General features: G+C 43.1%; 1 protein-coding gene across 6 annotated transcripts in view; it reads right to left on the reverse strand.

The window, feature by feature from the left end:
• Positions 1–18,388, reverse strand: part of FBXO47 (F-box protein 47) — a 294,585-nt gene that overhangs the window by 131,347 nt on the left and 144,850 nt on the right. For 5 of the 6 annotated variants that reach the window (XR_013213411.1, XM_077252314.1, XM_077252317.1 and 2 more), the window contains one exon: positions 13,282–13,359. The exons of the other annotated variant lie outside the window; for it this stretch is intronic. Coding sequence is in view for 4 of the 5 variants with exons in the window: in XM_077252314.1 (XP_077108429.1) it covers positions 13,282–13,359 (78 nt within the window). In the remaining variant the exon portion in view is untranslated. The remainder of the gene's footprint in view (positions 1–13,281; positions 13,360–18,388) is intronic. 6 annotated transcript variants of the gene reach the window in all.

Genomic DNA, 18,388 nt, shown 5'->3' on the forward strand with positions numbered 1-18,388 from the left:
GATGAAAACTGAAATGACAGATACTCAATAACGCCTTCCCTCTGCTCACAATTTCCTTTTTTGCATTATATATTTTTTCTTCTTCTTTAAAATGGACATAATTTATTTTTCCACTGACATACTGTAGACATGTGACTGCTTTTTTTTTTTAAAGGGAAAAGTACAAAAAAAGTCACGTGTGGTGAAATGGTGAAAAAAACTCAATTCTACCATTGTTCTTTTGGGTTTTATTTTTACGGCTTTAATTGAGCAGGAATAATTTCCTGGAAAGATATTTTCTCAGGTCAGTATGATTATGGAGATACCAAACATATACTGTATAGTTTTTTTCTATTTTATTGGCTTAAAATAAATTCTGAATTTTGGAGAAAAATAAAATTAATTGGTTTGTGTCACCATTTTTTGAGACCTGTAACTTTTGTTTTACATTACCATCATTGGAGCTGTGTGGGGGCTTGTTCTTTTAGAATGGTTAGCTAGTATTTTTATCCATGCAAATTTTTTACTTTGATTGCTTTTTATTGCATTTTTTAGCATTTTGTGGTGCCCGAAAACAAAAATTGTGGTGTTTTAATTATTTTTCTTGTTATGGTATTAATTTTATATGTTGATAGATCGGACTTTTCTGGGTACAGCAATACCAAATATGTATTTTTTTATTTCCTACATTGTTTTATTGTTATCTGGGAAAAAGAGAAGTAATTTGAGTTCTTACTTTTTTTTATATTCTTACATTTTTTTTTCACTTTTTACTCTGTTTTTTCGTCCACTTAGGGGACTCGACCTTGCGATCGTTTGATCGCTTGCAATATATACAGCAATGTCACAATATTGCTGTATATTGTGAAAAGAACAGTCTTCTATGTCGCTCAGCCATAGACTGAACGTCACAGATGAGATCCCGTGACAAGCCTCGAAGCCTTCAGACGGCCCCTGGCTGTCAAGGAACCCATTGGCTCCCCATGATTGTGACATGGGGAGAGGAACAATGGAAGCCTGAATTAACGTCTTGCAGATTGCAGCACTTAAATGCAATTGAGTGATTGACAGCAGCATTTAAGAGATTAACAGAAGCAGTTGGCGGGAGCACCATTTCCTGCTGTTAGAGGCAGATGTCAGTGATACAACATAGTTGGCATCTGCCCTCTGTGGAGCTCTGCTTCTGAAGTCCCTGGCAACACTCCATAATATATATGTTTATTATGGAGCGAAGAGGGGTTTAAGAACTTGCAGATAAATATTTATTCCTTAAGCTTTTCACGACATGTGCCTTATATATATGGTGCAAGGCAGAAGTGGGTGTATGGAGCAGGTTCACACAGCGAGACCACCCCCAAACCCTGCAGGCAATGTTTGAGTATTACAGCCTAGACCTGCTGCTAAATATCGCAGGTAGAGCTTCAAAGGAAACTGTGATTTCTGCTATATTCAGCAATGCTATTGTACAAGTGATCGGACTATTGCATCTTCAAGCACCCTAAGGTAGGGGGGTAACAGAAACAGTAAAAAAAAAAAAGTTTTAAAGAAATATAAAAAAAAACCTAGAAGTTTAAAATCAACTTTCTTTCCCTCATTGAAAATAAATATATTACTTTTTTTTTTTTTTTTAAATACACATATGTGGTATCGCCGCATTCAGAAAAGTCTGATCTATCAAAATATAAAAACAATTAACCCGATTGGTAAATACCGTAAACGGAAAAAATTCAAGAACTCCAAAAATTATGTTTTTTTGGTCACCACAATTCAACAAAAAATGCTGTACCAAGCCATCAAAAAGTCACAACTATCCCAATATGGTACTAATACGGTACTTGCTCTGCAAAAAACGAGCTATCACACAGCACCATCAGGTGAAAAGTAAAAAAGGTACGGGTTTCGTAAAATAGGGACACAATTAGTGTTGAGCATTCCGATACCGCAAGTATCGGGTATCGGCCGATACTTGCGGGTATCGGAATTCCGATACCGAGATCCGATACTTTTGTGGTATCGGGAATCGGTATCGGGATTAATATCAATGTGTAAAATAAAGAATTAAAATAAAAAATAGGGATATACTCACCTCTCCGGCGGCTCCTGGACTTTACCGCCGTAACCGGGAGCCGTTGTACCTAAGAATGCGCGCTTGCAGGGCCTTAGATGAGGTCACTGCGCTCTGATTGGTCCGTAGCGGTCGCGTGACCGCTACGCGACCAATCACAAAGCAGTGACGTCACCTAAGGTCTTTCAAGCGCTTGAAATACCTTAGAAGACGTCACTGCATTGTGATTGGTCGCGTAGATTTTTTTTCACTACTAAAATAATTTAACAAACTGGACATGTTTGGTATTGTCATAATCATATTGATGAGGAGAATCATATTGCAGGGTCACTTTTACCATAAAATGTACACTGTAAAAACAATTCCAAAAACAGATTTTTTTTTTTCATAATTTGACCGAACTTGGAATTTTTTTTCTGTTTTCGAGTTCACTATATGGTAAAATGAATGGTGTTATTCAAAAGTACAACACGTCCTGCAAAAAACAAGCCCTCATATGTCTATGGGAACAGAAAAATAAAAGAATTATGGCTCTGGGAAAAAATGGAAACGAAAAAACTAAAATGGGCCCCGTCATGAAGGGTTTAATCCATTATTAATACATATGTAGTGTGCATGAGTTCAAATACTTACGAATCTTTGACTTCTCTAGTACCTAGCGCCATTCTGATCCCTGCGACTGCAATTCATACTAGCTGGCTTACACTGCGTCTTGTGTTGTTTTCCCAATGCAAGTTTGTGAGAGCCTCATTGTGTGCCTCATATGCTTACATTGGAAAAGCAACTACCTCTGCAAACAGAAGTTGTGTGAGCCAGCTAGTCTGACTTATCATCACGTGGTTCAGAAGAGGATTGGAATGGAACTGAGAATGGGAGAAAACAGTGATCGCTAAGTATTTGAACACATGTGCAATACACTACTGTCATTTTGCTAAGGAACACAAGTTTGTCCAGAAGTTCTTCATTAAGGCCACGTTCACGCGGTCATTATTTAGTCAGTATGTAACCCTAGGTTCACATTAGCGTTTCTGTGCGCAGCGTATCATCTGCATGCGCAAACGTGTGCCAAAACACATGCAAACACATGTTTACGCAGCGTTTTTATCTGCATGATCTTACGCATGACGGCCAAAAAACACTGCGTTTGTATGCGTTTTTGCATGCGTTTGCGTTGTTTATGCGCATGCGTACGGTCTTTCACAATGGGCGTGGCTTATGGGATTTCTATATATAGACCCTGCACAGATGAAATCCTCTTCTTTTGATGCTGTATCGTGGTGCAAGATGGCTCTTAGCGTGGAGAGCTTCAATCTGAATCTGGATTTATCATTGAAATTGGCTTTTGCTTTTGCTGTGGCTTGTGAGGAAGAAAGGAGAAGAAAAAGATGGAGAAGATGTCGTCGTCGCTATTGGCAACACCCCATTGTTGAAGTCCGAGAGAGCTATGGAGCCTACCACTCAAATTGTACACCGAGCTTCATAAAAACCCGCAAAAGTTTTTCGAATACACGAGGATGTCTGAACAGAGCTTCCAAGAATTGCTTCAATGTGTCAAAGGATCCATCACCAGGCAGGACACGCAGCTACGTAGAGCAATTCCTGCTGAAGAACGTCTGTTGGTGACCCTAAGGTATGTAATTTTGAAAATGAAACACCTGTCATTAATTATCTTGTTATAAAAGCCATGTACAGATTTGTTTTCCCATTTTCTTTTCCACAGATTCCTGGCTACCGGAAAGACCTTAAGATCTTTACATTTTCAATTTTGGATTGGATTGTCCACCCTTTCTGGGATTGTTGGAGACACCTACCATGCATTGTGTGACGTTCTGCGTGCTGAATTCCTCCCCCAACCAACAACTGAACTCTGGCTGAAAAATGCTGAAAAATTCAAGGAAATTTGTAATTTTCCAAACTGCGTGGTGGCTGTGGACGGCAAACCCATTCGGATTCTAAAACCTGCTGGAAGTAAATCTGAGTACTTCAATTATAAAAAAAACTTTTTCATTGTTCTCATGGCGATTGCGGATGCTGAATGCCGATTTGATGACGTTGGCTCACTTGGATAAGCAAATGACTCACAGACTTTCAAAAACTCTGACATGGGACAACGTTTGTATGCTAATAATTTTTATTTTCCACCGCCACAACCTCTTCCAAACACTGAAGGACCGCCAATGCCATTTGTTGTTGTTGGGGATGAAGCATATCAAATGTGTGCCAACCTCTTAAAACCATATTCAAGTCGGGACTTGAATCACACCAAAAGGATTTTCAACTACAGACTGACAAGAGGCACGAAGAACTATGGAGTATGCCTTTGGTTTGCTGGCAGCTAAATGCGCGCATTGGGAACCCCAATCAATCTTAAAGTGGAGACAATTGATGAGGTTGTGAAAGCGTGTGTTGTTCTGTATAATTACATCCTGGCAAAAGAGCAACCCCACTTCGAACTTGAGGAACCTGTTAATACCACATTGCCGGATTATCATGCTCACTCTCTGAGTACTACAGTGGAAGTTGCCCAAATGAGGGTTAATTGGCTGCCAACTTTGTCTCTGATATTGGACATGTGTCATGACAAGATGAAATGGTTTAGTCAAATGTACCTGAAATGTTATGTTCCTGTACTTTTTTCAGACTGTAATTTTGACACCTTGAATGTAACTTTAATAACACCTTAACTGTAACACCCGGTAATACTTCACTCAAAAATACACTCAACGATACACAGATGTTTAAATAAAGAGATAAATACTTCACTCAACAATACACTCAACAATACACACATGTTTAACCCCTTAACGACCGCCGATACGCCTTTTAACGGCGGCCGCTAAAGGTACTTAAACCACAGCGCCGTTAATTAACGGCGCTGTGGAAAAAGTGAATAGCGCCCCCCAGAGTCAGATTTTCTCTGGGGTCTCGGTTGCCGAGGGTAGCCGAGACCCCAGAGAACATGATTCGGGGGGTTTTTACCGACCCCCGAGTTGCGATCGCCGGTATTTAACTGTTTACCGGCGGTCGAAAAAAAACAAACCGCGATTTGCCATTTAATTTCTCTGTCCTCCGATATGATCGCACATCGGAGGACAGAGAAATAGGGTCCCCGATGGCCCCCGATAGCCCCCCAATACTCACCTACCTCCCCCGGTGCTCCTCGTGGCTCCCGATGGGCGCCGCCATCTTTTTTCCGGGGAAAAGATGGCGGGCGCATGCGCAGTACGCCCGGCACCCGGAAGATCTTTGGGGTCTCGGCTGCCGGGGGTAGCCGAGACCCCAAAGAACATTATCGGGGTCGGTTTGCACCGACCCCTGTTTTGCGATCGCCGGTAATTAACAGTTTACCGGCGACCGCAAAAAAAAAAAAAAAAAGCGATCTGTAATTCTCTGTCCTCTGATGTGATCACACATCAGAGGACAGAGAAATAGGGGGATTCGGGGACCCTAACATACTCACCCGGTGTCCCTGGGTCCTCTTCTGTCTTCTCCTGCCGGCCGGCTTTTTCATCATGGCGGGCGCATGCGCAGTGCGCCCGCCATCTGCTGCCATCTGCCGGCCGACAGGAGAGACGAGTTGGGGCTAAAATTAGGGTTAGGGTTGGGGCTAAATTTAGGGTTAGGGTTAGGGTTGGGGCTAAATTTAGGGTTAGGGTTAGGGCTAAATTTAGGGTTAGGGTTGGGGCTAAATTTAGGGTTAGGGTTAGGGTTGGGGCTAAATTTAGGGTTAGGGTTAGGGTTAGGCTACTTTCACACTAGCGTTTTTTGGCTTCCGCCGCAATGCGTCGTTGGAGAAAAAACGCATCCTGCAAAAGTGCTTGCAGGATGCGTTTTTTCTCCATTGGCTTGCATTAGCGACGCATTGCGACGGATTGCCACACGTCGCATCCATCATGCGACGGATGCGTCGTGCTTTGGCGGACCGTCGGCACAAAAAAGCTACATGTAACTTTTTTGTGCGACGTGTCTGCCATTTCCGACCGCGCATGCGCGGCCGGAACTCCGCCCCCGCCTCCCCGCACCTCACAATGGGGCAGCGGATGCGTTGAAAAAACAGCATCCGCTGCACCCGTTGTGCGGCGCTTACAACGCTAGCGTCGGTACATCGGCCTGACACACTGCGATGGGCCAAGTACGACGCTAGTGTGAAAGTAGCCTTAGGCTTCTTTCACACTTGCGTCGGTACGAGGCGGTCGCAATGCGTTGGCCCGACGTACGTTGTGAAAATTGTGCACAACGTGGGCAGCGGATGTAATTTTTCAACGCATCCGCTGCCCAGTCTATGTCCTGGGGAGGAGGGGCAGAGTTACGGCCACGCATGCGCGGAAATGGCGGACGCGACGTACAAAAAAAGGTTACATTGAACTTTTTTGTGACGACGGGGCTAAAGTTATGGTTAGGGTTGGGGCTAAAGTTAGGGTTAGGGTTGGGGCTAAAGTTAGGGTTAGAGTTGGGATTAGGGTTAGGGTTTGGAGTAGGGTTGGGATTAGGGTTACGTTTGGGATTAGGGTTGGTATTAGGGTTACGTTTGGGATTAGGGTTAGGGGTGTGTTGGATTTAGGGTTTTGATTAGGGTTATGGTTAGGGTTGAGATTAGGGCTGTTTTGGGGTTAGGGTTGTGATTATCGTTAGGGTTGTGATTAGGATTATGGATCGGGTTGAGATTAGGGTTAGGGGTGTGTTGGAGTTAGGGTTGGAGTTATAATTTGGGGGTTTCCACTGTTTAGGTACATCAGGGGGTCTCCAAACACGACAGCCAATTTTGCGCTAAAAAAGTAAAATGGTGCTCCCTCCCTTCTGAGCTCTGCCGTGCGCCCAAACAGTGGTTTACCCCCACATATGGGGCATCAGCGTACTCGGGATAAATTGGACAACAACTTTTGGGGTCCAATTTCTCCTGTTACCCTTGTAAAAATAAAAACTTGGGGGCTAAAAATCTTTTTTGTGGAAAAAAAAAATATTTTTTTATTTTCACTACTCTGCATTATAAACTTCTGTGAAGCACTTGAGCATTCAAAGTTCTCACCACATATCTAGGTAAGTTCCTTAGGGGGTCTAGTTTCCAAAATTTGGTCACTTGTGGGGGGTTTCTACTGTTTAGGTACATCAGTGGCTCTGCAAACGCAACATAACGCCCGCAGACCATTCTATCAAAGCCTGCATTTCAAAATGGCGCTCCTTCCCTTCCGAGCTCTGCCGTGCGCCCAAACAGTGGTTTACCCCCACATATTGGGTACCAGCATACTCAGGACAAATTGGACAACAACTTTTGGGGTCCAATTTCTCTTGTTACCCTTGTGAAAATAAAAATTTGGGGGCTAAAAAAATATTTTTTGTGGGAAAATTTTTTTTTTATTATTTTCACTACTCTGCATTATAAACTTCTGTGAAGCACTTGGGCATTCAAAGTTCTCACCACATATCTAGATAAGTTCCTTGGGGGGTCGATTTTCCAAAATGGGGTCACTTGTTGGGGGTTTCTACTGTTTAGGTACATTAGGGGTCTGCAAACGCAACATAACGCCCGCAGACAATTCTATCAAAGTCTGCATTCCAAAATGGCGCTCCTTCCCTTCCGAGCTCTGCCGTGCGCCCAAACAGTGGTTTACCCCCACATATGGGGTACCAGCATACTCAGGACAAATTGGACAACAACTTTTGGGGTCCAATTTCTCTTGTTACCCTTGTGAAAATAAAAACTTGGGGGCTAAAAAATCTTTATTGTTAAAAAAAAATTATTTTTTATTTTCACGACTCTGCATTATAAACTTCTGTGATGCACTTGGGCATTCAAAGTTCTCACTACACATCTAGATAAGTTCCATGGGGGGTCTAGTTTCCAAAATGGGGTCACTTTTGGGGGGTTTCTACTGTTTAGGCACATCAGGGGCTCTCCAAACACGACATGGCGTCCGATCTCATTTCCAGTCAATTTTGCATTGAAAAGTCAAATGGCTCTCCTTTGCTTCCGAGCTCAGCCATGCGCCCAAACAGTGGTTTACCCCCACATATGGGGTGTCGGCGTACTCAAGACAAATTGTACAACAACTTCTGGGGTCCATTTTCTCCTGTTACTCTTGGTAAAATAAAAATTTGGAGGCAAAAAGATCATTTTTGTAGAAAAAATGCGATTTTTTTTTTATTTTCACGGCTCTACGTTATTAACTTCTGTGAAGCACCTGGGGGTTTAAAGTGCTCACCACACATCTAGATAAGTTCCTTAAGGGGTCTAGTTTCCAAAATGGTGTCATTTGTGGGGGGTCTCCACTGTTTAGGCACATCAGCGGCCCTCCAAACGTGACATGGCGTCCGATCTCAATTCCAGCCAATTCTACATTGAAAAAGTAAAACGACACTCCTTCTCTTCCAAGCTCTGCGGTGCGCCCAAACAGTGGTTTACCCCCACATATGGGGTATCGACGTACTCAGGAGAAATTGCACAACAACTTTTGTGGTCTAATTTCTCCTGTTACCCTTGTGAAAATAAAAATTTGGGGGCAAAAAGATCATTTTTGTAGGAAAAATTCGATTTTTTATTTTCACGGCTCTACGTTATAAACTTCTGTGAAGCACTTGGGGGTTCAAAGTGCTCACCACACATCTAGATAAGTTCCTTAAGGGGTCTAGTTTCCAAAATGGTATCACTTGTGGGGGGTTTCCACTGTTTAGGCACATCAGGGGCTCTCCAAACGCGACATGGCATCCGATCTCAATTCCAGCCAATTCTGCATTGAAAAAGTCAAACGGTGCTCCTTCACTTCCAAGCTCTGCGGTGCGCCCAAACAGTGGTTTACCTCCACATATGGGGTATCGACGTACTCAGGAAAAATTGCACAACAAAACTTGTGGTTAAATTTCTGTTTTTACACTTGTGAAAATTTTAAAAAAATGGTTCTGAAGTAAAATGTTTGCAAAAAAAAGTTAAATGTTCATTTTTTTCTTCCGCAGTGTTTCAGTTCCTGTGAAGTACGTAAAGGGTTAATAAACTTCTTGAATGTGGTTTTGAGCAGCTTGAGGGGTGCAATTTTTAGAATGGTGTCACACTTGGTTATTTTCTATCATATAGACCCCTCAAAATGACTTCAAAGGTGATGTGGTCCCTAAAAAAAACATGGTGTTGTAAAAATGAGAAATTGCTGGTCAACTTTTAACCCTTATAACTCCCTAACAAAAAAAAAATTGTTTCCAAAATTGTGCTGATGTAAAGTAGACATGTGGGAAATGTTATTTATTAACTATTTTTTTGTGACATATCTCTCTGATTTAAGGGCATAAAAATACAAAGTTTGAAAATTGCAAAATTTTAAAAATTTTCGCCATATTTCCATTTTTTTCATAAATAATCGCAAGTAATATCAAAGAAATGTTACCACTAACTTGAAGTACAATATGTCACGAAAAAACAATCTCAGAATCAGCGGGATCCGATAAAGCGTTCCAGAGTTATAACCTCTTAAAGTGACAGTGGTCAGAATTGTAAAAATTGGCTCGGTCATTAAGTACCAAATTGGCTCTGTCACTAAGGGGTTAAATAAAGAGCTAAAGAAAACACAGTGAGACAGTTATTGTGAATCAAAAGAATTTTTATTAACAAAAATAAAAACTATTTTAATTTTTTTAAAATGAAAATATAATTACTTTCGGATTCTGCGGGAGGGAGTGACATGGTGGACCTGGGGGGTGTCAGGCTGTGATGGTAGGCTTGGAGTGGTTGGGGAAGCAGGATAAGTGGAAGTGGCAGACAATTGGAGGATTGGGTCAGAAACATTTGCAGAGGACACATTGGGGGAAAAGGACACATTAGGAGTGGAAAACAAGTTGGAAGGGATTGACACATTGGATGGGAAAGAACCAAGGGAAGGTGTGGACAGACTGGAAAAAAGAGACACATTCGGAAGTGAGGGCGGAGGGGGTGGTTAATGTTTTTTGGCAGTTTTACGTTTCCTGGACTTGGTTTTGCTGCTTCCTCGGCCTTTTCCTTCCTGTTGCTGCGTGGTGGGAGTGGAAGTCTGGGCTGCTGCACTCGGCTGCATGGTAGAAGTGGAAGGGTGGGCTGCTGCACTCGGCTGTGTGGTTGAAGGGGAAGGCTTGGCTGCTGCATTCGGCTGCATGGTGTAGCTGGGTAGTGTTGGAACACTCCTAATGTCCAGCGGTGGTTGTGGTGGTGGTGGATAGTGCCACTGATGCTTTCCTGGAGCTTGTTGCCCTGTAGGGAAAGAACTTGGTGCCTGCTGCTGATATTGGGACCGCTGTATGGCCTCGGTGTAAGCATCCTGACAGGCCTTCATCACATAGAGCTGGAGATCAGGACTAAGGTTTTCCATCACGCCCCGTTCTATAGAGGAAAAATAATGTTGAGCCGGTCTATTAAGGTCAGCTTCCAGGCGGTCAAGGCGTCTGTGGACATCCTGGAAAAGTATGTTCACGTGAGTGAACCCACTATCCAGTCTTTCTACAACCGCCTTCATCCCAACCTGGAAGACGGAGCTTAAGTGAATAAACTCGGGTATGACTGACCTCTCCCAGGTCCTCTGCCGCTGGCAAGCAGACCCAAGAGTAGTGGCAGAGGGCTGGGAGAGGGGAAAACCAGATGGACTGGCTTCCTGTTCCCGAGCCTGTGAAGTCTGCCTCGTTGCTTCATCGCTGGTGGATGATTGGGACTGGGCCTGTTCGTTGGCTGGTCGATGAGGGGCCTCTCCAACTGAGGACGATCCAGGTTCTGTGGTGCTGTACAAGGTTCGGTGTGAAAAATAAATGAAAAACATGAGTAAAAAAATTAAAAGTTTAAATAATAGTAAGACAACACAAAAGATACTCACGTTCGCTGAGCAAGCGCAGGCCTCAGAAAAAAAAGCCACTGATGGTACTTATATTTTGTGACTTTTTGAGCAGCACCACTTCGAACCCGAATCTCCTCTCTCATGTCCTTATTGAAGCGATCCTTCATCGAGCACCAACGAAGTTTTACTCTCTTCACTGTGAAGGGGGAAGAAAAAAAATGATTGTAAAAAGACACCAACATTTACAGCAAAACCGATGCGTGAAAGACCATGTTGCAATACTTATGAAAATCCATTCTGACTTGTGGCCTTGCATGGTCCCAATCATCCAACAGCGATCTGGCCACTTTCAGTAAAACTGAAAACAAATTCAATTACAACTATGATAAAGGCTACTTACACCCCGTCTTTCCTCCTTAGCAACTTGAGGCCGTCGACCCTGGGAAGAATCATTTCCACTAGACTGCTCCTGCTCTTCTGCACTGTCAGGTACCTGTAAAGAAAATACATGATTTAACACATGTCTAGTATTGACAGTCAATACATACCAATCAGTAAATCAAATGTGATTACATAATCTGTGTCATGTCCACTTTCGGAAGCTTCAGTGGAGGACATGTTGGATGAGCAGGCAGCAGTCAAGTGAAACACGAGAGGAAACAACAAATTAGAAAAATTTAACTTGTTAAGAGCCAAACACAATGTAGCACAAAAAAAAGAACAATGGACACCAATACTTACATTACAGGCAGTAGTCCAACAGCACAGCAGTCAGGCAGCACCAGGACAGCAGCAGCACCAGGACGGCAGCAACACCAGGACTGGAGCAGCAACCAGTCTACAAGGAACAGAAAACAATTAGTACAGAGTACAGACTGCAAAGAGAAACAGACATTTTCAAAGCTTATAAACTTCCATCCAGCAGCACCAGGACGGTAGCACCAGAAAGACGGCAGCAACAGGAAGGCGGCAGCAACAGGACGGCGGCAGCACTAGGACGCCAGCAACAGGATGACAGCAACAGGACCGGAGCAGCAAACAGTCTACAAGAAACAGAAAAAAATTAGTACAGACTGCAAAGACAAACAGACATTTTCAAAGGTTCTATACTTACATCCAGAGTCTTGTCCAGAGTCTTGTGCTTCTATCCAGAGTCTTGAGAGTAATGGACTACCTGTCTCCAGACCCCCTTTTATACATCAGTGATTTTGCAGTGATTTAACATCATTTCCTGGACTTGATTAGTGTGAAGTACGCATGCGTATCGAACACATACGTACACATGTCCTTGCGTACCAATGCGTTCCCATGAACAGTAATGTGTTTTTTTTACGCAATCATCCGCAACCGTCCGCATGCAAACAATTGTGCAATATTTGACGGGTCAAAAATGCAACATGTCGCGTTTGCCAGACACCGCCGCACACCGCGAAACGACGCATGTCCCTGCGTACACCATGTTAAAGATATGTACGCATGCGGATGTATGCAGATCATACGCAGCGCACAGAAACAGTAATGTGAACCCGGCCTTACATTAGTATTTATAAGCCAAAACCAGGAGTGGGTGAGAAATACAGAAATGGTGACGTGTTTCTATTATACTTTTCCTCTGACTGTTCCATTCCTGTTTTTGGCTTACAAATACTGAGGTAAAGAACTCACCAAATACTCAACATGTGAACATTGCCTTACGGTTCAATGTTTGTGAAAATCTTATTCACGTGCAGTTAGAAGAAATTATAATGAATTTGATTATTGAAATCTGCTGCAAATCTTCCTGTTGTTAATATACAGTATAATACTTCAGAGTTTTACCCAGTTACTAATAGCATGCTACTAAGTACTTTGCTGGATTCAATATTTTCCTGCTCATTCTTGGGACAGTGCTATAACTCAGCTGAAAGTGAAAACAAAACAAATATACTCTTTTCCCCTCATTAGGGAGAGTAAACTTTTCCAGATTTCCACTGTGGGGCGATCCGCAATAGTGTTTGCAGTTTTGACACTTTCAACTGGCTTGCCAAACTGAATAGCATTGAAATTTGTTTCTTACTTCAGTGGAAAAAGACACATCATTTTCTGGATGTGGAAGATTGTTCATATATTTACAAACTGAGCAATGTCAAAATCAAGGCCAGACATTAAGTGTGAAATATTTCTGTTCATAAAATAAAAACCTTATTGGGCACATACAGTTGTTCTGTACTTGAATCTAGTTTTTAGATAATCTAATGCTTTCCTTTCCATTGAGTCATTATACATAATGAATGAATAAAATTGAAACACTCTCATACAGCACTTAAATGCTTGTGATTTTGTTTCTGCACTGTGTACATACATGTGTGTTTGTTTATATGCACGTCTCATTAACACTATATATAGAAGTGCTGTCCATAGCTGATGAGGATGATAAGAATCGGTCAAATACTTGAATATTAAGTAACAGAAAAACACCTTTAAAAATGCACCATAGCACAGGAGACCCAGACACTGTGTTGGAGATGGACAGCCACACAATTTAAAACAAGAAATCTGTAAAAGAAAGCAAAGGTAAATTTGTTAAACATCCTAAAGGGCCCAAACTCAGTAAGCTTCTGATTTAACATGGCATGCAATCTTGTCATTCACTTCTGGATGCTATAATATTCAGGCATTCACAGTATTAAGGTACCATAATATGACGCAAAAAGAAGCTGCCAAGTGGCTGTTTAGCCTACAGTATATTTGTTCTGCATTTGTCCCCACATTGTTCCTCCCCCTGGTTGTCATTATCTATTCCTATAAATAATATGCACTTGCTTCCATTGTGAACCGAACTTGAAATTCCATAAATAATTTCCAGGCAGTAATACTTCCATAAAGGAATTTCAATCTAGCAAAAGTCTTAAAAGGCCACAACTCATTTTTATCACGGTTGATTGTCAGAGATAGATAACTGGCTTCAAAGTAATAGCAATTATCCAGATGCAAAATGACAAGAAAATTTCCAACATTAAAACAATACTTTCCAACATAAAATATCCAGATAAAAGTAAAGTGCAAAAGATAAAAAAAAGAAAAAATATACTGTAATAATTTCACGTTTTACTTTGTGAATGCAAATACATTGAGTGCATTAAATTAAAGGAAACCTCCCACATCCAAAAATTATATTTAACTGCAGATATAGTGGTATTCTGAAAATAAATTTCAGTTTAAACTCTGTATAATCGACCTCCTGGAAGTTTTTGGCTATGTGCGCAAGTTGAGTATTTTCTAGCAGAAATTTCTGCATCTCTTAGCAGGAAAAACACTGCGGCAAAAATATGCGTTTTTGCTGCGTTTTTGTACAGCAATGAAGGCTATTTTGAGCTAAATAAAGATATTTTTTAAAAAAGTTTTGTGATGTAACTTGTCATGCTGATGCAGTGGCATCAGGCTGTGTTCACACGTTGCAGATTATTCGCGGTTTTTTCGCGTTTTTTCCCTATAAAAACGCTATAAAACCGCAAATAATCTGCTTATATTATGCATCCTATCATTTTTAATGAATTCTGCACTTTTTGTACACATGATGCGTTTTTTTCCGCGGTAAAAATGCATCGCGGTAAAAAACGCAGCATGTTCATTAATTTTGCGGGTTTTTTGCGGATTTCCCACTTAAAATGCATTGGGAAATGTCCGGAAAAAAACGCATCAAAAACGCGTCAAAAACGCGGTAAAAACGCGCAAAAAAACGCATGCGGTTTTCTAGCAGATTTCTTGCAGAAAATTTCAGGTTTTCCTCAGGAATTTTCTGCAAGAATTCCTGAACGTGTGCACATAGCTCAGAGTAATGGGATTAGGGCTTGGTGTCAGCAGCTGTCATTGACACCTAGCCCTAGGCTAAAGGTACCGTCACACTCAGCAACTTTGCAAAGAGAACGACAACGATCCGTGACATTGCAGCGTCCTGGATAGCGATCTCGTTGTGTTTGACACGCAGCAGCGATCTGGATCCCGCTGTGCCATCTCTGGTCAGAGCTAGAAGTCCAGAACTTTATTTCGTCGCCAGGTCGGCGTGTATCGTCGTGTTTGACATCAAAAGCAATGACGCTAACAATGGATGTAATGGAGCTAACAACCAGCGAGAACGAGAAGTGAGTCGCCATTACGTCACTGGATCGCTCCGGCATCGTTCTGGAGTTGCTGTGTTTGACGTCTCTACAGCGACCTAAACAGCGACGCTCCAGCGATCTAGTTTAGGTCGGCTCGTTGTCTATATCGCCGCAGCGTCGCTGAGTGTGACGGTACCTTTAGTAATGAAATGGTGTCAGCCCGACACCCTTATTACTAAGCCGATAAGTAAACACAAACATACACACAAACCTACACACATTTTAATCAGCCTATGTAAGAGTGTTAACAGAACGAACATACAAAGGCTGTAACCAAACCCCAACTGTTAATTTTAAAGACAAAAAAATATGAAAAAAACAAAATTGTGTGGGCTGCCGCGTAATTTTAATAACCAGCAGAGGGAAAGGCGAAGGCTGAGGGCTAATGTTAAGATTCTGGTAAGGAACCAATAGCTGTAAAGGTTCCCAGGCTATTAATATCAGCTTACAGCTGTTTGCTTAGCCTTTACTGGCTACTTTACAGGGGGGCCCAAGAAAATTTTTTACATAGGGTCCCCCTATAAAATCTAACCAGCAAATGCTAGGCAGACCACTGCAGGCTGATATTAACAGCCTACGAAGGGGCCATGGACATTAGCCCCTTCCCAGACTAAAAACATCAGCTCTCAGCTGCCCCAGAAAAGGCGCATCTATTAGATGCTTTTCTCACTTGCCCTGTAGCGGTGGCAAGTGGGGTTCATGTCACTTTTGTATTGTCAGGTGACATCAAGCCCACAGGTTAGTAAAGGCGAGGTGTCTATGAGACACCTATCCATTAGTAACCCCATAGTGATATTGTATAAAAAACATACACCCAGAATAAAGTCCTTTATTTTAAATAATGACACAGACTTCTTTAATGAATCTTAATTAAACCATACTTACCGAACACCTAGTCCACCGACACCAACGTCTCCTGCAGCAAAAATAAAATAAACCAAAATATTCCTCACCTGTCTGCAGAGAAGATAATCCATAATGTCCCACGACGATCCTCATGACTTTGAGAGCAGTCACTGATGTGACTGCTCTCTAAGACAGCCGGCGCTACACTGACAGGAGGTAATCGCTCCCACAGTCTATCATTAAGCTGCCGTGAGAAAGTTCACATACAGCGGTGGTGACGTGAGAGCACCGGAACTGATCAGTTGATGAACTCCGGTGAACTCTCTCACGGCAGCTCAGTGATACACTGCGGGAGCGATTACCTCCTGTCAGTGTATCGGCGGCAGCCTGGGTAGAGCAGTCACATGTCACGATGTGACTGTTATACACGTGAGATCGCTGTGGGGCACTCAGGATTATGTGGACAATGGCAGACAGGTGAGTATATGGTGGTTTATTATTTTACATTTTTTCTAGGAGACAAGGGCATTGGGGATTTGGTGTTAGGTGAGTATAATGGGTTTTTGTATTTTTATTTGAACAGGTATGTAATTATTTTACTTTTTTTTTTTAATGGTGAGCACTGGCGCCAGCAGATGAGACTATGTCTCCCATCAGCGGTAGCAGCTATCACTGTTATCAGTGACAGCAGATGTAACCCGATGGGAGCAGTAGTCTCATCAGCGCATGTCTGCGAACCTGTGGTAAGCTTTTTACTGCAGGTCACCACTGCGGGTCACACTCACAGCCAGGGCCGGACTGGCCATCGGGCACTTCTGGCAAATGCCAGAAGGGCCGGTGCCAGTAGTGGGCCGCTCGATCCGCCTCCTCCCGCCGCCGACGACTCACCCCCCTGCCACCGCATTCAACTATACCGGCGTCTATGACGCCGGTACAGTTGAATGCAATGATGGAGGAGAGAGCGTCTACAGACGCTCCCTCTCCCATCATTCCCTGCTCTGCCTCTGACACTGCGGGTGCACGATGACGTCATATCATCGCGCACCTGCTGTGTCCCGGGCAGACTGCAGCTGCTGAGACAGGAGCAGGAAGCAACGCTGGCAAGAGGAAAGGTGAGGAGAGTGTTTGTTTTTTTTTACTGGACTGTGGGCACATTCTCGGGGGGGGGGGGGGGTGGAGGAGGAGAGATGTGGGCTGTGCTGGATATACCCCTGTGTGGGCTGTGCTGTATATACCACTGTGCGGGCTGTGCTGTATATACCACTGTGCGGGCTCTGCTGGATATACCACTGTGCGGGCTGTGCTGGATATACCACTGTGCGGGCTGTGCTGGATATACCACTGTGTGGGCTGTGCTGGATATACCACTGTGCGGGCTGTGCTGTATTTAGCACTGTGTGGGCTGTGCTGTATATATCACTGTGCGGGCTGTGCTGTATATACCACTGTGCGGGCTGTGCTGGAAATACCACTGTGCGGGCTGTGCTGGATATACCACTGTGCGGGCTGTGCTGGATATACCACTGTGCGGTCTGTGCTGGATATACCACTGTGCTGGGTATACCACTATGCGGGCTGTGCTGTATATACCACTGTGCTGGATATACCATTGTGCGGGCTGTGCTAGATATACTACTGTGCGGGCTGTGCTGTATATACCACTGTGCGGGCTGTGCTGTATATACCACTGTGCGGGCTGTGCTGTATATACTAGTGTACGGGCTGTGCTGTATATACTACTGTGTGGGCTGTGCTGTATATACTACTGTGTGGGCTGTGCTGTATATACTACTGTGTGGGCTGTGCTGTATACTGCTGTGTGGGCTGTGTTATCTACTATGTGGGCTGTGCTATATACTATGCAGGCTTTGCTATATACTATGGGGAGTATATTATCTTCTATGGGGAGGCTATGTTATGTACTATGTGGCTGTGGTATATACTATTGTGGTGGTATATTATATTCTATGGGGGAGGTTGGGTTATATACTATGGGGGAGGTTGTGTTATATACTATGGGGGGTGTTGTGAACTCTATTTCTGGGCTCCCTCTTGTGGTCACAAGTGGTACTGTGTGAGTGCTGTCTTTCTGCAGGTTTGTGACTGGCTTCAGCTGTCTCGTTATCTGTGGTCTGGTTTTCTATTTAAGCTCACTTGGACTCTCAGTTCATGCCTGCTGTCGTTGTATTCAGTGCTATTCTGATTGCTCCTTTCTACATCCGTTATCAGTCTCTCCAAGAGAAGCTAAGTTTTGTTTGCTTATTTTTGCTCATCTGTGTTCAAGATGTGTCCTAGTATATGATTTGTTTATTCCAGCTTGCTAGTATGTGATTTCCCTGCTTGCTGGTGCTCTGGGGTGCTGAGTTGCTCCCCCCACATCGTTGGTTGGTGTGGGGGTTCTCGCATTCTCTGCGTGGATATTTTTGCATAGGGTTTTTTACTGACCGCACAGATCCCTTGCTATTTTCTGCTATCTAGCGTTAGCGGGCCTCATTTGCTTAATCTGTTTCATCTCTGCGTTTGTCTTTTCCTCTTAACTCACCGTTATTATTTGTGGGGGCTTCTATATCTTTGGGGTT

The sequence above is a fragment of the Ranitomeya variabilis genome, chromosome 4 (genome assembly GCF_051348905.1).
Source record: "Ranitomeya variabilis isolate aRanVar5 chromosome 4, aRanVar5.hap1, whole genome shotgun sequence".
NCBI lineage: Eukaryota > Metazoa > Chordata > Amphibia > Anura > Dendrobatidae > Ranitomeya > Ranitomeya variabilis.